Source organism: Neodiprion fabricii, chromosome 3 (genome assembly GCF_021155785.1).
Source record: "Neodiprion fabricii isolate iyNeoFabr1 chromosome 3, iyNeoFabr1.1, whole genome shotgun sequence".
Classification (NCBI taxonomy): domain Eukaryota; kingdom Metazoa; phylum Arthropoda; class Insecta; order Hymenoptera; family Diprionidae; genus Neodiprion; species Neodiprion fabricii.
In genome coordinates this window covers 6,468,703-6,489,604 of record NC_060241.1, presented here as the reverse complement: position 1 = coordinate 6,489,604, position 20,902 = coordinate 6,468,703, and the positions used below count along the sequence as shown (strand labels likewise).

The following is a 20,902-nucleotide window of genomic DNA, read 5'->3' as shown; positions in this document are numbered from 1 at the left end:
ATCCTTATTAGTTTTTTGCATAAAAACAACTCAAGTGATTGAAAACTGATGCAGATTAGATGTCTCGAGTTCCTAAAAATGTAAACCGAGTGTAAAAATTCGCATCTATGATCAATCGTATATGTAAATAGACAAACGGTCATTGTGCGAATAAAGTTATATCTGTGAATTCATTCATTTTCTCGATACACCAATATTCGCATGTTTTTTAATTTATTTTTAAATACGAGTAGATGGGCGGTACCACTAAGATTGATACGGAGCGATACGGTCACCGTTATCTTCATTTCGCAACGGAACTATATTTTTACATTTTCCTTATCGTCCGGCTAGAAGGTAAATTCCACCGGAATTTACAAAATCACATAGCAACTTAGCAACTACCCCGTGTAGTTATTGTAATATCCCGAGATAAGGTATTATATTTGGAATAGTTTGGTTGCTATGGTCGCAGAATAAGAGAAGTGACTACAGTTTTCACCAAGATGACAGAGGTTTCATAATGTTTGTGCAAAATCACATAACATTGTGTCGCAAGCATCGCTTCACAATACAGCATGCAGAGAACACATCAGACGTTCATATTTGCTGCCTCAAGCAAAGGGCATGTCTGACGTCACTATCATTGCTGAGTGCCGGCATGACGACGGATCGTAACAAAGACACTGTTCACGTCATGTTCAGTTATGACCTGCGTCAAGCTTGTGTATGCGTCAAGCTTTTTGCAGTATATTCGGCTAGACTGATCTTTACGTATCCTTGGACTATTACGTCGCTCCATGTTCCGTATTCGTCGGAGTATTGTATGCCTTCGCAAGTCCCGTCAAAATTCGTTGCTCCGCCAAGTGATATTGTTTTTGTCGTTGTTCCATTTGGTTTTAATAAGGATATAACGCTTATTAATTCCGAATCTCCACGATTTGTACAGATGCATTTGTATGCATTCTTCTTTTGATACAAAGTGTATATATTCGAGTTGTCCGTTGCTAGTTGCCGAAATATGCAAATGCATTCCGCAGTAAAAGATCGATCGATGTATTTCTACTTTGCATTGCGTGATTCGTGCTTCTGAGTAGTCGGTGAGTTGTGGGAGCTACATTTTGATAGTGCTAGTTACAGGTTGTAGTTTCGGCAGGTCGCATGTTCCTACTGCAAGGAGAGATACCGTGGTCAGGTTCATCATTTTCGATCCGCAGTCGTAGGCGATTAAGGCCATAGTCATCCAGATCAATTGGGGCAGGATTGCTAGCCGGAGATCCATCTCGATCCTCTGTGGTCGTAAAAGAAAATCGACTGTAATTAATGAACATTTTGGTGTTCGATAGAATTGTTTTTTGCTCTGGTGAGGATGTGTGGTTGTGGAGGAGGTTAGGACATTTTGATGATGTTATATTTCGTCAGTGTTTTGTGAGATGGGTGGTTCTTATTTTAGGCTTCGTCTTCCTTAATATTGCAGTTAATTCTCTTGATTGCTTCGACTACTTGTTCCAAGACGTCTAGCCCTTTCCTTGCGGTGAGCGCCCGATCTAGTTTCGCCGGGTCTGTAGCCACAGGTGATTTTAAAGCGGTGTCTCGGTTAGGTTTCCATCGGCCACAAGGCACCGGTCCACAGAATTTTGTTTTCAGCCAATACATCATGGCTGCGGTATTTTGGTATGAGCAGTTGAAGTCCGGGTTCAATTTTGAATGTTCGTCGCACGGGGTTCCGTAGTTTTTTATGTCCGATATACCTGGGCATCCGTAATCTTCTAGGTTGATTACCGTGTCGAAATGTTCATGCAGTATGGTCTCCTTTTCCCTGCCTTTAACGTATACAGTTTCCTCAGCGGCCATCGAGTTTATTAATTCCTCCAATTGAGCGCGGGTGTTTGATCCGGCTTCCCATGAAAGGCCGTGGAGGCACTCTTTCAGCCAGTGATAAGTCCTTTGAATTTTCGCGGGTAGGTTAGTCCCATTTGTCTTTGTGATGAGGATAAGGTGATGTATTGCGGTTTCGCAGCACTTTCTCACGGTGATTTCTTTAATGACGAACGTGTTATTTTTCCCTCTAAGTCCTTGTATGTCGATAACGTACATCTTTAGCCCTGTAATGTTACAACGTATAGGTGTCAGTATTATCACTTCGGTAAAGTTATGAGTTCAACAAATTCCTTTCATGGTGGCAAATGAATTCATTATGCCTGGGCTATCGAGTGGGCATAATAGTTTTATTATATGGGGTTTGCAAGTCTGATTATCGGTTTAGGTGTTTGGTTTGTTAGAGGATTGATGACGCGTATTCATATTAATTTTTTTTTTATGCTTGCATGTCCCTTGGGTTTAGACGGGGTGTTGGTTTTATTCGGGATCGTTGCAAACCTTTTCGATCGTGTTAACGATGTGTCCCAGTAAATTCAGGGCTATTTTCTTATATGACTCGGGCACCTCCCGTTTCGGTGTTTCCCGTCGTCGTTGACAGCTTGGCATTACTATTTGTGGGAGCCGATTAGGTTCGTTTGTCCGTTTGTCGCAGTTTACTGGCTCGCGGAAGGATTGTTTCATCCAGTGAAGTAATGCTGAGACATTGCGGAGTGGACAGTTGAATTTAAAATCCATAAAAGAGTGTTGGATGCAGGGTACTCCGCTTTCTTTAATCGCCGCTAAGGGCGGGCAACCGTGGTCGTCCAGGTTTATTATGTCGTTGAAGTATGGTCTTAAGGTTTCGACCTTATCTGAGCCCTTTACGTAGATTCTTGTGTTCTTGTACATTACTTCTAATGCCTTAGTTACGTCACTGGCAACGGTGGTGCCATCGTGCCAATCGAGCCCGTGGTGGTGATCTGTTAATTGCTGGTCGAGCGTTTGGATTTCTGGCGGAAGAGTAGATTTTTCTGTTTCCATGCGGACTATTGAGTGGTGTATTAGTCCTTCGCAGCAACTCATCACTGCGATTTCCTTCATCATGAAGACATGATCTTCCCCGTGGAATCCTTGAAGGTCTATGATGTACATTTTGGAGCTGCAATCACCATAGTTTTGCATCAGTTCGATTGTTGTTTATTTCGCATTGTGATAGTTCCTTTACACACAGATTAAGGCGTTGTTCTCATATGGCATCATTTCTTTTAAGGGATTTGTTCGGTATACATTCTCGTCGTACATTAGCTGTGAGTCTTATAGAGCAAGAGCCCGTGAGTGCCAGACCTTCGGATTTTTATAAAAGCTGAAAATTTTTCTATGTGTGTCCCTAGTACAGGTAAGAATGATCCCCACCCATGAAGCTGAGGCAGCGGTGGCTTTGGCAGGTAACAGGTAACAAAGGTGTATAAAATTCCATCTCAAATTTATCATAAAATAAAACTGAATTTTTTTATATTTGATTCATAATAATATCAAAACTCGCGTTGCTCATTGCCAGACAGTTGGTATGGTTGCAACCCTCTGCCGGACACCCTTAAACTGTTATAATTTATAATTATACTTACGTTATATTATAAAACCTAAATTTTATATATAATGTTTTGGGGGCCTATTAATCTATGTTTACATAATAGCCGGACAGTTTCGACGGTTCTATCATCTTGCCAGACGCATTCAAAGTGAGCAGTAGTTCGGAGAGCAAGAAGCGTATACAGTAACTAGTGCGAGTGAGACAGAGCGCTTGGTCTATTGCGGCCCTTCACTGCGCATCCACTGTTATTAAGTTCAAATTGTGCAGTTTATTTTTTTTTTAATCAAGAAATTTCATTAAATAAATTTTTACAGTTTGAATAACAAATATTTAAAACAATACTCAGTAAAATTGTTCTAATACAACTTCAATCATATCGAAACTGTAATAATTTTATTTATATTATTTTTCATTTTTACGAAAGTTTATTATTTTCAATTCTATCAAAATTGTAAAGTCAATGAATTAAAGTAAATCAAATTTTATTGTTTATTATATCAAAGGGCAAATTTTTTTTTAAATAAAAAAGTTACAGGGAAATACATCTATTTTGATTAAATCTTTAAACATTTTCATCATTTTCATCGTCGTCGTCAATACATCCATATTCCTCGTCACTATTATTCCATTCTGTGGATTGATCGTCTTCAATATCGCCTTCTTCATTGTTTTCTGCAATTGTAAAAAAACCAAGTTAATTTAATTACAAATAGACCAAAATTAATATACAATAATTTAACATAATTATCAAATACCTGGAACTGTTTTTAGAGATTCGCTGACATAATTCGGTAATTGATCTCCTTCAAACCATTTGAAATAGTAGTGGTCATTTTCCAGTATCCAACCATTATTTACTGGTTTATATGCTGTTGGCTTTTGTAAGTGAGCGTTGTTCCATATGCTACATATGTAATTCGCTCGCAAAAATTGCTGCAATAGCTCACTTTTGCAAGGTGGTAAACAGCTAGCATCGAAATTTTGCAACTTTTTTCGATTAAAAGCTTCGTTCACATCAGATACTGTATACGAATTAATAAACATTTGTAGCCTAGCAGCATCAACATCGTTGATATCATTCATATTGTATAGATAGCATATAAAACTTTGAATTATATCGAAGATTAATACTTGTTCATTGTTATTTTCGATGATTTTGCTGTCACCAAACTTCATGAATGCTAGTTGAAATTCTACATATTTTTTTAACAATTTATACGGTTTCAATTTTGCTTTTCTGTAAAATGCAGGATTGTAATCACATCCTGTGAAAGCGTGTAGTCCAGGTAAGCTTCTGCAAATAGATTCTCCTAATTTGGCGTGTATTTTAGTTAGGTCCACATATCTTAAATTATTTCCAGCTCCTGTAAGCATCCAAACATGTGATCCATCATTAAGACGATGCATATGACTTAGCATTATAGCAGCAACATCGGTGTCAACAGTTCGAATCACAATATTTGCTTCGTAGTTAATTTTACACGCGTGGTACACTATTTTGTTGTCTGCTTCTTCATGCTCTGGGCAAGACAATTCCTCATTTATACTTGACATCACTTTGTTGGCCTCATTAACAGTAAACGAATGACATTTTCTGAAATTTATATGTATTATTTTATTGCCAATAAACGGCGCCATTTCGTCAGAAGCCCAGTGTAAAATAAAAAAATCAACTAGAGCTTCTTTGAAATTAGAATTTTTTAATTCTTTGACAAAGTCACTAGGACGGACTTGTTCAGGCCCAGCAATAGTATACTCCAAATGTGCAGATTCAAATCGCATAGAACGTTCGTATCCTTTTATCGATGGGGTAAAATACTGGTCGAAAATGACATCAATTCTTGACGCTTTTAATTGAGTTACCATCTGCAACATTTTTTTAGAAATGCCTCCAAATTTTCTAGGAACATTTTTCATAGTATGTAACAAAAAGAAACCGTCAATTATTAGAATATCAATTTGAGATGGCTCTTCATGCTCGACCTCTTTCTCTAAACATTTCATCAAAGCAGATTTATCGGTCTTGCAAATGGTCCCATCCAAATGACACATTGACAATGGTACTGAAGTAATCGGGTAGGATAAGATTTTTGAAATGTCAATGCTGTAATCCATTGAGATTCCCAGCATACGTCCAAATAAATCCCTTTGAATTTTAACTTCTTGAATTTTTCCACCGACTTTAATTTTTTTTTTTTCATAATCTTTAGAAAAATTATTAATAGATGTTTTTTTAATAGCTTTTTCAAATCGCGTAATATCAGATTGGCATTCAGAAATGAATGTTCTTCGGAGGCTATCGCCATTAGCTTCTAAATTTAATAGAAATTCTTCTACTGGCAGTGATGCGGACTTTCCTGATGAAATATTTACTAATTGGTCTTTGGGAACTTCTAAACTAAAAGGATTGATAAATTGATCGAAAGTTGCGACAAATTGTTGTAGTTGTTTGGCGTTTTTCCTGATATTATGGGGATTCAAATCTGTTGAAATATCTTGATGTTTTTGTAGTCCAAGTTCAAGATAAACTTGACTTATAATTGTAGATCTTACATCATGGTTTCGAGCCCACCGTTGTCGCGCCGAAATTGAGTTAGTGAAGTGTATAACACCTGTCAGCCTTCTTGCAGCTTCTGCATTTATAGTTTGCTCTAGAACCAGGTCAATAGGTTGTCTCGAAAATGGCTTGGTAGTTCTTTTAATTCCAAAACAGCCTTTTAGGAATCCTTCATACAAATCAGGATGAGTTTTATCAACTCTCAGTAGACTATCATAATATTTGACGCTCCACCTAGCATAGTTTTGTTGATTCAATACAAAAAAAATGCTTGTAATTTTAGGTAACACTGATTTAAAGAGTTGAAAATTTCCAGTACGAATACTTCGAGATAAGTCCAAGTAATGATGTATAAGGTTTATATATATTAGATAAAATTGTGACGTTTTACCATGCTCCCCGTTAAGGGTTTGTTGTTTGTAGATACCGTAGTTATTCATCAGCTCTTTAAGGCCATCATTTTCAATTTCAAACAAAGAAATTTTACAATTTTGGAGTCTCTTAACTTCATCTATTATATCCTCAGTTAAAGTAATGTTATCATTTTGTAAAAATGACTTAAAATGTAGTATTTCTAGTCCTAATGCTACTAAAGGATGCAATCTTTTGCAGCGATTAAAGTGTTTTCCATCTAAAAACCCATTAACTGAACCGTTTGCCAGCAAACTACTCTCAACCATTACCGTAGTCAACCCACAATCACTAATTACTTTACCGATAGCTTTGAAGTAAGCCATCATTATATGAAATGGTCCTAAATGAATGAATAAATTATCAAATGTTGGATTTTCTGTAGCTTGTATTTGTAACGCTACTTTAGCTATAGCTAGATCGTAGGTTACCTGTATGTAGGGTTGCTGTAAATCTTCAGCTATTTTTTGGCTTTGTTTCATAGTTTCTAATACGATTGATGTACTGGTTGGAGATGCATTTATCGGCGTCAAGTAAGATATATGTTGTTGTGGACTATCTTGATCATCAATCCGACTATTGAAACCAACCCACATAGGTACGTCAGGTAATTCTAAAGCGTGACTAATCATCCATATGTTGTCAATTTCCGTGTTTATTTGAGAGTTCATACATTCTATATCATCAACTGATAATTGTAACTCACTCGTCATTTTGGGTTTCTTAGGGTATGGCATTTCATCTATATTTATTTCATCAAATGTTCTTCTTCTTCTTTTTTTATTTGGCGAAGTATTTTCACTTGAAACTTCGGACATCTCAGGCTCGTCAGTTGTATCTGCATCGATATTCTGGTATATTATTCCGACTGTGTCGTGTAAAGTATCCTTACCACTAGAAGTTTCAACGAAACGATCAAAATTATCGTATGCCACACCAGTAAAAAGCTCTGGTTTTTTTTTAATTTTTTCTGGACATAAGCTAGACTTTTTCATTGATGTAAATGTAGTTTCAGTTTCTAATTCTTCAACGCCTTGATAACTAATGCAGTGTCCATATCTGTTTATAATGTCAATTATTTTTCTGCTGCTTGTTAAGCTTTTTAGAGTCATACCTAACATGATATGCTTCGACGTTTTAACTCGACCATCATGAACTCCGAAAATAACATCTTGACAATAAGAACGAACTAGACGAGAACATTTTTGGCCAGTCTTTCGTTTTTGGTTACATCCACCAAGAAGGGTAGAATAAAAGTCTGATAATTCTTCTGGTATTGAAACTTTGCAAGATGATAGAACCGTCGAAACTGTCCGGCTATTATGTAAACATAGATTAATAGGCCCCCAAAACATTATATATAAAATTTAGGTTTTATAATATAACGTAAGTATAATTATAAATTATAACAGTTTAAGGGTGTCCGGCAGAGGGTTGCAACCATACCAACTGTCTGGCAATGAGCAACGCGAGTTTTGATATTATTATGAATCAAATATAAAAAAATTCAGTTTTATTTTATGATAAATTTGAGATGGAATTTTATACACCTTTGTTACCTGTTACCTGCCAAAGCCACCGCTGCCTCAGCTTCATGGGTGGGGATCATTCTTACCTGTACTAGGGACACACATAGAAAAATTTTCAGCTTTTATAAAAATCCGAAGGTCTGGCACTCACGGGCTCTTGCTCTATCTGGCTAACTTTGGAACATATGTCGTATCATAAACGCTTATTTTCCCAATTGCGTTGATGATTGAACTGATCTGGTCAGGTAAGACGATTACAGCTTTAGCTGCCTGCAACCACTCTTCATTGAAGGTGTTATGCTTATAGTCGTCTTCATTGTTCTGAATCGACGCAATTCCGCGCTGCACGTATTGAACCTTAGCCTCTAATACGGCTAGTGATACTCTGTATAATTGATAAATTGAACCTCTGATTGGAATATTATTAAATTCAAACAGGCACGAAAATATATGAAGGGTGCCCATTCCAATTGCTCGAGTTGTGATTGTAAGAGTGATGGCCTTTGATGTGTTATACGCCTCAAGGCGATCCATCGCACTCATCTCGTCTTTTACTCCGGGATAGAGTTTCTTCCTCAACTCGTCGCTTAGTAGATTTGATGTTTCAGTATTGCGTTCAGTTCGATGTGAGGAGAAGCGCTTCTTTTGGTAAGCGCCGCGGGAGGAACTCGCTCTGGTTCTAGTACCACCACGGTTCACTGCAGGTGTTATGAGCTGGGTTGGCTGAAGACCAAACCACTCGATACGTATAACGCTTAGTTGAGACTAAATTTTCCGGATATATTATTTGAATTTGTTGACACCGTTCCCCCCTTAATTAAACTGGCTTTGATGTAAAAATGGTCACTTACCTTTGTTGTTAGCAGTTGGTTTTCGGGCTCTGTGGGGCGGCTCTGCGTGCTCGGCGAGGAGGTATACGGTATTAAATGACTGGTTTACACTCGATATGGGTTTAATTACAATTATACGTTTATTCGATAAAAATGAGGTTAGTTATGTACTATGGTAGAAAGGAAGTTTGTGTTTGAGTAAAATAACGCGGAGTTCGCTCAGCGCTTGACGTGATTGGATTTTGTAATAAAAAACTGAGAGAAAGACTTCTTCTTAAAAGCTGACTGACTACTGATCGACTACTCATTGACTACTCATTGACTACTGAATAGACTACTCTCTTTTAAAAGATTCGGGTGGTCTTGTCTGAACTACTTCCTGATTGGTTACCAGTATCCTTAAGGGATGCTGGACCAATCAGGAGGGCCTGATAAAATTTTGAGTTTTTCTATTCGTCAAGACTACCCCCGCCCATCGGGTACGGTGTAGCATGAGAATTTATCATTAACTATCCCGCCTTTACCACACGTGCGGGTAGGAATTTCCGTTTTATGTTTGTATATAATAAAGATATCCTTATTTTAATGTTCGGGCCAATATTGCCCAAACAGACACTTGAGATAGACCCATACGGATCTATCCGTTGCACGTGTTCATTTCCAGAAGTTATAAAAAGGTGATAAAGAGAGCCGTATGCATGCAATGCATACGGAGACGCAAAAATAAAAGTAAAAGATAAAAATATAAAATATAAATGTATTAAATTAAGAGGTAATAAAAAAGATAAAACTAGTGGGTAGGGGCAGAGGAGATCGAGGATGTAACACAGGTTGAACTTGCAGCCGTGCTTCTTCTCGTAACCGGGTCTATTAAGCTGGTAAAAAGAAAACTAAAGAAGTAATCTCAATTATTTTAGATTAACTTGTAGTTATATATGGACTGAACATGCTGTATAAATTTGAGCAGAATCGATCAACCAGTTTTTGAGATATTATGGCAGCAATTTGGAAAAATCGTGTTTCGAGAAAAACGCGTTTGAAAGTTATTGTATATAATTCATAATAAATTTTAATGTTTGTTGGTTGCCTGTTATTGGGTGTTGCCACGTATGCATCTTTGAGTTTATTGCGAGTTGATTTACCTTCAATCGTTTCGTCGGTAAGTTTCCTAATGTGTTCTCTAGATGAAGCTCTGTATGGCTCCACATTGGAGATCTGCATTGCCTTTAAAACGTTGCGCGTGTTGCCTACAATACGGCGTTACGGAGGAGAGTATAATTCACGCTGGATAATTAGTATTCACGGTTTTGAAGGTTTTGCAGTCTCTGGTTTTATGGATTATTGCAGCAGTGCTATCTTTACATCATATTGGTTATACATTTATCTATGGTTTTACAGTCTTCTATACTCCAGGCTATATGGTATAGCGTAAGTTGCTTATAGTATAGCTCTCAGCTACGAATGCACAAATGGCATTGTCGAGTGTTACATAATGATTGGATATAATCGTGTTAGTTAATTATGGTGTTAATATGATAGTGATATATAATAACGTATAATAATATTATAGCTCTTTGTAGTGCGAAGATCTCGTAACATGGTTTTTAAGAAACCGTTGCGAATTCTTTCATGGTTGGAGATACGATTCCGCCAAAAATAGGCGACAAATAATTGACGTTCATCAGTACCTGATATTCTCTTAGTCTTGAAGGGTCGAAATTATACTCGATCACGATTGGCTTCCCGTTGATGAATATGGTTCCGGTCCGGTGAGTTGATAGTTGCCACAATTTTTTCTGAATGAGATCGCTTACGATGTTATTCGGATAGAGAGACAGAATAAACTTTTTATAGTCTTGGAAGTCCATGAACTTGCCCATGTAGAGGACCGTATCCAACGGAAAAGCAATTGGCTGTGACGCTGAGACTGGTAGTTCTGATCCAGCCCTCTCTTCAATGATGCCGCCGTGTTTTGACGCCACGTTATTCTTTTTCGAATTCATTGTAATTAGGAGGAAATACGGACTTTGTAACACGCGCAAAAAACTAGCGAACAGGGCGTCGGTCAAATACGTTCTGTAGTTCCATGCGTTAACAAGGTACGAGTCAATCGCAACACTATCAGTTTCCATATTCATGGTCATGACACTTATCAATCGGTGTTCAGATGATACGAGATAGTGAACTTTGGCTTCTACGAAGACGGTGCGCAACAGTGAGCGTGTCCCACTCGTTAGACGTTCAAATTAAATACGATAACGCGTTTGAGTTAAAATGAATGTTAATGTTATCGTCGCTATACGTTATCGCACAATGTCAGCATCATTGTCGGATTGACGCAATATGTTTTACATTATGCGCATATTTTTGACCTTGCATTTGCATTCTTATTCACGTGCGGACGACGCGCATTTCGGCATTTTGCAAGAAGTCAATGATACAATACAAAAACGTGGCGACACTAAACTCATACGGCTTTTTTTTTTAACATGCAGCGTCGAAACAGCCGCCCAGACGTTTCTTGACGTGTAGACGTCCAGTATGGACGTCATATGCGCATAGCTTCTATGCCGTGTGGTCCAGCCGTATTCGCCGTAGTCATGTCCCGCTATGCATGTCATAAAATTTTAAGAACGCCCCAGTGGTAACGTGACGTTCACGCTATGAACTTCATTCTGTATCACTCTTGAAACGAGAGAGACTAGACAAACCGGGAACGAGTATGTTCCTAAGAACTTGCATTCCCACAACACTGTATAGCTTCGGTGGGGTCGTGAAAGTGTCTGTACTGGAGTAACGAACCCGCCGCATGTATGACGTGAGGATAAGTTAGTTTTAAATGCCTGCATGTGAACAAGAGCAGGCAGGCTTGTTACAATTGGATCGACGCTATGAAAACTGATTATGTGATACGGGCGACTCGGTGCGCACTTTTGAATCATTCGGTCGTTCTTATATTCCGAAAAAATTAACGTTCACGGCCTAAAATTGAGAGACATCGCATGATATAACCTTTATTCCTTGAGTACTAAAATGTATCCATCGCCTACCTTCAATGCTCCATTTCGACGTTATAGTCCGTACGCTCATGTAACACTGACTGTATGTTTTTCAACATATACGAATTTTGAGTTTACATAGGTGAAAATGTCCAAGTTGCTGGTTGCTATGGGTTTTTTGCGAGTGAACGCGTTTTTAGTCGGTTCTTCGATGATGAGTAGTTTCGGATGTTCGGTTCGAATCAACTCGTATAGGGTGTTCGATAGAATTGTCATTTGCTCTGGTAAGGATGTGTGGTTGTGGAGGAGGTTAGGACATTTTGATGATGTTATATTTCGTCAGTGTTTTGTGAGATGAGTGGTTCTTATTTTAGGCTTCGTCTTCCTTAATATTGCAGTTAATTCTCTTGATTGCTTCGACTACTTGTTCCAAGACGTCTAGCCCTTTCCTTGCGGTGAGCGTCCGATCTAGTTTCGCCGGGTCTGTAGCCACAGGTGATTTTAAAGCGGTGTCTGGGTTGGGTTTTCATCGGCTACAAGGCACTGGTCCACAGAATTTTGTTTTTAGCCAATACATTATGGCTGCGGTATTTTGGTATGAGCTGGAAATAACGGTCGCACGGGCAGACGGCCGACGCGGCAGCTGTAGCGCTCCGTTGCCTTCTTCCAAGAAATGCTGTACAGTAACCGAAATAATCTGAATTTCGGCATGAAAATTTCAGGGAATATTCGGAAGAGTGTATACTATTCGATAAAGTAAAAAAAAAATCGATTTTTTGAAAATTTGACACTGGAAAGCTCCTTTAATACTTCTGGGTACAAAAACACACAAAATATAAACATCTATGGCATATACTGTCGATATTATTGCTACATTATGCGCGCTACAAGCACGGCGTTAATCTGCAACCAGCATTTACACGCTTAATCACGGTTACACCCGTAATTCAACACATTAACTACTGAAGCACATCCACAATGGTAAATCCTGTACGTTTGCCCCGTGAACACAACTTATGTACAGTGGTATGATTGAAAAATATCGAGCAGTTTTTTCATCGCGAAATTTTCCTGTTTCGCGAAGCACAATCGAAGTAGCCAGGAAAAACTCTAACCAATCTGCAAGATGATCTGAACAGTAATGGTGGAAATGACCGATGTTGCAATCGCCCACTTCGGGCTTTACGAATGGTCCATCCATCATCAGGTCCGCATCGTTTTCGAGATGACGTCTACACGAGGCGTATCGGTAATCCGAACATGTCTCCAGGTGAACAGTTGTTCTGGTGAAGTTGACCAAGTTTGATATCGATGTGAATTCACTGACGCCTGGAGGGCGAAGTCCATGGAACAGCGGTAACATATCATTCACGTTGATGAGGATCTGTTCATCTTCTTTCCTCCAGGGATCCAGGTTGTACTCTACTCGTAGTTTCTTCCCGTTGAAAAACGTAGTCGTGAACTGGTGAGTTGTCAGCTTCCACAACCTGTGCGGATCAATGTGGTTCACGTCGTTTTTCGGCCAAAGTGCGTGTAAAAAGTTCCGATAATCCGGTAACTCCAGGGACTTCCCTATTTTGAACATTATTTCCAAGGGTAGATGAATTTGTTTCGACGTGGAAGGCAGTGGCGGTGGTGGCGCTGCGATATCTTGAGTCTCCACCACTTCATTTTCCCTGCTTGAAATTATTGACATTTTTGCACAACTATACACAACAACCTTCTTCCTCGGCGTCGTGATTCGTTATGACTGTTCACCGAGCAAGCAGGATGTCTATATTTATATGCGTCTGAATCGTAAATATCTCTTACAGTCGACGGGCTCGCTCCATCAACGTTTAAATTTACAGGCTATATCAGTGTCGACATAACTAAATTATGAACCACGCAATGTTTATCTACGTTTTATAGAGGAAAATCTTAATGTTTTCATATATCGGTTTTGTAACACTTATAAACTTGATGTAAGCAAAGCATTTTGGATGACTAACGAGATCTAAAATTAAAACCAAAAGAATGATGTAGAAATACCTCTCGAGAAATACCATTACCTCGGCTCATCCTTATTAGTTTTTTGCATAAAAACAACTCAAGTGATTGAAAACTGATGCAGATTAGATGTCTCGAGTTCCTAAAAATGTAAACCGAGTGTAAAAATTCGCATCTATGATCAATCGTATATGTAAATAGACAAACGGTCATTGTGCGAATAAAGTTATATCTGTGAATTCATTCATTTTCTCGATACACCAATATTCGCATGTTTTTTAATTTATTTTTAAATACGAGTAGATGGGCGGTACCACTAAGATTGATACGGAGCGATACGGTCACCGTTATCTTCATTTCGCAACGGAACTATATTTTTACATTTTCCTTATCGTCCGGCTAGAAGGTAAATTCCACCGGAATTTACAAAATCACATAGCAACTTAGCAACTACCCCGTGTAGTTATTGTAATATCCCGAGATAAGGTATTATATTTGGAATAGTTTGGTTGCTATGGTCGCAGAATAAGAGAAGTGACTACAGTTTTCACCAAGATGACAGAGGTTTCATAATGTTTGTGCAAAATCACATAACATTGTGTCGCAAGCATCGCTTCACAATACAGCATGCAGAGAACACATCAGACGTTCATATTTGCTGCCTCAAGCAAAGGGCATGTCTGACGTCACTATCATTGCTGAGTGCCGGCATGACGACGGATCGTAACAAAGACACTGTTCACGTCATGTTCAGTTATGACCTGCGTCAAGCTTGTGTATGCGTCAAGCTTTTTGCAGTATATTCGGCTAGACTGATCTTTACGTATCCTTGGACTATTACGTCGCTCCATGTTCCGTATTCGTCGGAGTATTGTATGCCTTCGCAAGTCCCGTCAAAATTCGTTGCTCCGCCAAGTGATATTGTTTTTGTCGTTGTTCCATTTGGTTTTAATAAGGATATAACGCTTATTAATTCCGAATCTCCACGATTTGTACAGATGCATTTGTATGCATTCTTCTTTTGATACAAAGTGTATATATTCGAGTTGTCCGTTGCTAGTTGCCGAAATATGCAAATGCATTCCGCAGTAAAAGATCGATCGATGTATTTCTACTTTGCATTGCGTGATTCGTGCTTCTGAGTAGTCGGTGAGTTGTGGGAGCTACATTTTGATAGTGCTAGTTACAGGTTGTAGTTTCGGCAGGTCGCATGTTCCTACTGCAAGGAGAGATACCGTGGTCAGGTTCATCATTTTCGATCCGCAGTCGTAGGCGATTAAGGCCATAGTCATCCAGATCAATTGGGGCAGGATTGCTAGCCGGAGATCCATCTCGATCCTCTGTGGTCGTAAAAGAAAATCGACTGTAATTAATGAACATTTTGGTGTTCGATAGAATTGTTTTTTGCTCTGGTGAGGATGTGTGGTTGTGGAGGAGGTTAGGACATTTTGATGATGTTATATTTCGTCAGTGTTTTGTGAGATGGGTGGTTCTTATTTTAGGCTTCGTCTTCCTTAATATTGCAGTTAATTCTCTTGATTGCTTCGACTACTTGTTCCAAGACGTCTAGCCCTTTCCTTGCGGTGAGCGCCCGATCTAGTTTCGCCGGGTCTGTAGCCACAGGTGATTTTAAAGCGGTGTCTCGGTTAGGTTTCCATCGGCCACAAGGCACCGGTCCACAGAATTTTGTTTTCAGCCAATACATCATGGCTGCGGTATTTTGGTATGAGCAGTTGAAGTCCGGGTTCAATTTTGAATGTTCGTCGCACGGGGTTCCGTAGTTTTTTATGTCCGATATACCTGGGCATCCGTAATCTTCTAGGTTGATTACCGTGTCGAAATGTTCATGCAGTATGGTCTCCTTTTCCCTGCCTTTAACGTATACAGTTTCCTCAGCGGCCATCGAGTTTATTAATTCCTCCAATTGAGCGCGGGTGTTTGATCCGGCTTCCCATGAAAGGCCGTGGAGGCACTCTTTCAGCCAGTGATAAGTCCTTTGAATTTTCGCGGGTAGGTTAGTCCCATTTGTCTTTGTGATGAGGATAAGGTGATGTATTGCGGTTTCGCAGCACTTTCTCACGGTGATTTCTTTAATGACGAACGTGTTATTTTTCCCTCTAAGTCCTTGTATGTCGATAACGTACATCTTTAGCCCTGTAATGTTACAACGTATAGGTGTCAGTATTATCACTTCGGTAAAGTTATGAGTTCAACAAATTCCTTTCATGGTGGCAAATGAATTCATTATGCCTGGGCTATCGAGTGGGCATAATAGTTTTATTATATGGGGTTTGCAAGTCTGATTATCGGTTTAGGTGTTTGGTTTGTTAGAGGATTGATGACGCGTATTCATATTAATTTTTTTTTTATGCTTGCATGTCCCTTGGGTTTAGACGGGGTGTTGGTTTTATTCGGGATCGTTGCAAACCTTTTCGATCGTGTTAACGATGTGTCCCAGTAAATTCAGGGCTATTTTCTTATATGACTCGGGCACCTCCCGTTTCGGTGTTTCCCGTCGTCGTTGACAGCTTGGCATTACTATTTGTGGGAGCCGATTAGGTTCGTTTGTCCGTTTGTCGCAGTTTACTGGCTCGCGGAAGGATTGTTTCATCCAGTGAAGTAATGCTGAGACATTGCGGAGTGGACAGTTGAATTTAAAATCCATAAAAGAGTGTTGGATGCAGGGTACTCCGCTTTCTTTAATCGCCGCTAAGGGCGGGCAACCGTGGTCGTCCAGGTTTATTATGTCGTTGAAGTATGGTCTTAAGGTTTCGACCTTATCTGAGCCCTTTACGTAGATTCTTGTGTTCTTGTACATTACTTCTAATGCCTTAGTTACGTCACTGGCAACGGTGGTGCCATCGTGCCAATCGAGCCCGTGGTGGTGATCTGTTAATTGCTGGTCGAGCGTTTGGATTTCTGGCGGAAGAGTAGATTTTTCTGTTTCCATGCGGACTATTGAGTGGTGTATTAGTCCTTCGCAGCAACTCATCACTGCGATTTCCTTCATCATGAAGACATGATCTTCCCCGTGGAATCCTTGAAGGTCTATGATGTACATTTTGGAGCTGCAATCACCATAGTTTTGCATCAGTTCGATTGTTGTTTATTTCGCATTGTGATAGTTCCTTTACACACAGATTAAGGCGTTGTTCTCATATGGCATCATTTCTTTTAAGGGATTTGTTCGGTATACATTCTCGTCGTACATTAGCTGTGAGTCTTACTGTAGCTGTGTGAACGATTCCGGTGTCTAACATCTGGAAATTTCCACCAGATACCGTTCCGACGTCACATATAAAATTTTTTTGGTGCATCGGCCAGGAATATACTCCTCCGCCAGACGGACGCCACGCGTCAAAGCTCATGCAAAGCGTCGACCTACGGAAGGTTGCCCATAAAGTTTGTCGCCGACCCTCCCACAACCCGGCGAAAGGCAAGTCCCAGCGCTCCACCGCCGAGACCACCTCGCATTAAGTCAGTCAAGAATAATCGTGGTAGAACTAAAACAACAAACTATATTAGAATCCCAATCGAACAATTTAAAACATGACCAACAAAACCAACCGATGTCCATTATATTTTTATTTCTCTTTTTTCTCTTCCTTTTCTTTTCCTCTCCTCCGCTCTAAACAAACTATTCGAGACAAAGAAAATTTTCTTCAAAATCAATAGACGACTGAGACCGCAAGGAATTCAGCCGGGGCTTATATATGGCCTCGAGAGTACCCCCAAAACCTTGGTAAAAATTATAAACTAAGGCCCAAATACGCCACACATTCACACACACACATCACACCTTGGGTTGGTGTACCCAAGACTAAGGGGTGGTACACCAAAGGAGGTAGTAAGGGTAAATCAGAACGCGTAGACACGCCCGCGCATAACCCTGTACTCCAAGCCTTCGCAATTCCCCTACGCTCAGCAATCAATAAGGAAAATTTCAGAACTCACGTTTCCCCTACTCCAAGAAGACATACCCAACCACACAATTCCCGCTAAAAGCCAACCGCTCCCAATTAATAATCCTCATCAACATCACGATTTCAACTACTACATCAACATTTCAATTTTGCAAATGAATTTCTTGGCAAACCAGGAAAAATTGGTCATAATATTCAGCTCAGTAGCTTGGGTCACCAATTACCGATAAAGTATTGAAATACACCGGACAACGGGCATTCTGTCGCTCTAATCGAACGAACCGAGGAAGGAGTAATTATTGGATAAAAGATTTAATTAACTGGCTTACCTTTTGAGAATAATCTGGATATGATGACTTGCAGCGTAGATTGGTGAGAGGATTTAACGGAATGACTGATTTTAATATATTTGGATACTTTGATTAACTTGGATTTATTTTATAAGTTCAATATTTCAGGTCACAAAAACGTAATTACTTAGTGTAAGATCTTAAATTAATATGACAAAATGGAGCTGAAAGCTCGCTGGACTTTTGGGCAGAGTAACGTTGTATGAAAACTTTAAATGCAAAAGGCAAAAGGATTTTACCGCGAGACTGTACCGGAACAAGATGACGAATCTGGTGGTTGAAACCAAGAGGACGATCCGATGATCGGTCGCCGTTTTTATAGGTGTCGATCGTTGCGCAGAACGATCTCCTTCTTTAGATTTTGTCAACTTTTGTGCACCTTCCCCTTTTTCTAAGAATTATAATTAGGGTACGACATCTGTCACGACATCAGCATGGATGCACAATTGTCGACATCTTGAATTGTGCGTATAGTTGTTGCACTGTCTATATGTGCCAACACACTGCTGCTGACTTGTTGTAGCTTAAAACTTTGAGGTGACAATCCGTCATCCTCGCTACTACCATCATTATAAGTATATTGTGGTGATTTACATCCACAGCTATCGTCATTATACTTTTCGTGGAACTGTTCAACTTCGGAATTTATTAATTGGATTGTTTCAATCCCAATCGGACAATCTTCAATATCCATCTGATCTTCACATTCCTGGTCCACGTTCATCACATCTTTGTCTATAATACATGTTTGCCCTTTTATTATTAGTCCTGCGTCTAGCAGAAAATCATAAGTATCGCAGTCGGAGAATTCATCATAAGATTCACCGTAAAAGTCGCTTAGCGAAGAATCGGAATTCAAGGCGTCATTAATTTGAGCCACTGTTATCCTGACGTTGTGTTCAGGTACAGATTCATCTTCCTCCTCCATCATGTCAAGAATGTCAACTTCAAACGTATCGGAATTTAAAAATCGTTGATACTCTTCTTGTAAATTATAACCGTATGTAGTAATGAGAAAATCGTTTAACAGGTTTCTAGATGTTGATTCTTCATATAAGATCATTAGGGGAGTGGTATTTCCAGATTCGTATATCAATTTCGCAAGCCTTAACATGGAGCGATCATGTGCGTTAGTCTCCATGATTCTTTTATATATTATTTGCTGCGTTTTATACTTATGTAATATATTATTAGTGGTTAGAATGACAGATCAACTACAAGGTTGAAAGTCGGTAAGATTCCAATGCATAACGAATGCGATTGTCGAGCTAGTATCAGTACTACGAAAAATTATAATTAGGGCACGACATCTTCGCCGTATGCACGCCTGTGATCTTAGTTTTTTAGCTATTACTATATTGCAAGCTTTTACATATGGTATAACGCTGCGCTGGTACGGTGGTGTAGGTGCGGTGTCGTTGCTCTGTAATTTTCTAGTTCGATACTATTTCACGTTCATCATTTGTTAACGAGGACTCGGGTATATTTATTACTTCAAATGCTGCCCACAGAAGTTTAATAACGTTAATTGGATTCACTCTCATTGTAAACGTGAGAAGAAATTCAATAACTGCTCGAAGTTCTGTTATTAACGTATTAACAAGCACTGAACGGTCTTACGACTTTTCATATTGAAATTATCCGAAAGATACGCGTAATCGTTAAAAAAAATATCTGTGCCATAGAATTAATTCAAGTAGAGATATGACTTGTTTACATATGACACACATCGAATTCTCGAGTAATTGATAGTCTGCTTGAAGTGAAAAATATTTACGTTTCTTGAAAAAAAATGATAAAACAGTAAAATGATAAGAGAGCGATGCCAGAATGAATGCGAGCCTCAAACAATGTTATTTAATGATTCATGGCTAAATACTAGACATAATCCGCAATATTGGGAAAAAAGTCGATAAGAATTCAGTTTTTGGGAAAAAATCGAAAGCACGTATTCTGTATTCTTGCACGCTCTTCACAGTGCTGTTGGATTCATTGAGCTCTGATGAACGTCTTGTTTCTAATGTAAAAAATGAACTTTGTATATACAAGTTAACCCCTAGGATAAAGAGTTCTTGAGAATATTCGAAGTGTGTTTTTCATCACTTTTGACAAGGTATTTATTGCTATCATTACTAGTTATCAAAATCCCCTCCTTGTATGCAAAACAGAAAAATCATCTTGGGAGGTGATCAACTTTGGAGTGTCTGTCAACCGTCCTACTGTTAAGTGTAGCGCATATTCCGAGCTGCTTTATAGTGTAGATTTGAGAATTCACTGCAAGCTCGTACATCCCTCATGATGTATATTGGGTAGCGTCGACTTCGTGTGACGGGACTCTCTCCGAGTAGTAACAGGTTACCTTTCAACTGTTCTGGAGCTGTTAGTGACACGAGATTGTAATAATCATCAATGTCTCCCTCAACCTTACACCTTGAATAGTACTGATCGAGCGGTTCGTTTATCTCTCGATCACTCACTCGCAAACCATCTTGTTGGTTGCAAATCAGTTGACTTTTCTGGCCATCTGGCGTGAAGGTGATAGGTTCGGTGAAGTATTTACCTGCTTTCTTGTTCAGGTAGTTCAACTTTGCTCTCAGATCGCTAATGTCATCTTGCAAATCTATGACATTGTACTCAGGAGGAATTACTTCGTTAGGGTTCTGAAGTATTGGGTTATCTGGTTGTCCTCGCCAAATCGTTCCCGGAATGGGATTGTTTTTTTTTTTTAAAATGAGTTTCGGCCGACAAAAAAAATACGTATGTCATTGATTCGTGATGAAAAATCTGTAAAAATAGCAAACCGAAATAGAAAAGTTGATGCTGCTGCACTCACCATTTATATACATGATAAATCTCCAACCCAAAAAAGTTTGCACATATTCAA

At 39.2% G+C, this 20,902-nt stretch overlaps 3 protein-coding genes across 4 annotated transcripts in view; 1 reads left to right on the top strand and 2 right to left on the bottom strand.

Moving 5' to 3' along the window:
* LOC124179260 overlaps positions 1–20,902 on the top strand; it is a 130,936-nt gene that overhangs the window by 14,772 nt on the left and 95,262 nt on the right. The gene's annotated exons all lie outside the window — the stretch shown is intronic.
* Positions 3,379–6,874, bottom strand: LOC124179258. 2 transcript variants are annotated; one of them, XM_046563493.1, is made up of 3 exons: positions 6,830–6,874; positions 4,186–5,024; positions 3,379–4,102 (listed from the first exon to the last, which is right to left on the bottom strand). In XM_046563493.1, exons 2-3 carry the CDS (start codon positions 4,982–4,984, stop codon positions 3,993–3,995), a joined length of 909 nt encoding a protein of 302 aa, XP_046419449.1. In that variant the 5' UTR covers positions 4,985–5,024; positions 6,830–6,874; the 3' UTR covers positions 3,379–3,992. The 2 variants fall into 2 exon arrangements, with proteins under 2 accessions (XP_046419449.1, XP_046419448.1); XM_046563492.1 differs by lacking the exon at positions 6,830–6,874 and having other exon boundaries at positions 4,186–5,174.
* Positions 5,104–10,760, bottom strand: LOC124177470. Its single transcript, XM_046559853.1, has 5 exons — positions 10,446–10,760; positions 8,103–8,650; positions 7,513–7,715; positions 5,162–7,236; positions 5,104–5,112 (listed from the first exon to the last, which is right to left on the bottom strand). Exons 1-5 carry the CDS (start codon positions 10,758–10,760, stop codon positions 5,104–5,106), a joined length of 3,150 nt encoding a protein of 1,049 aa, XP_046415809.1.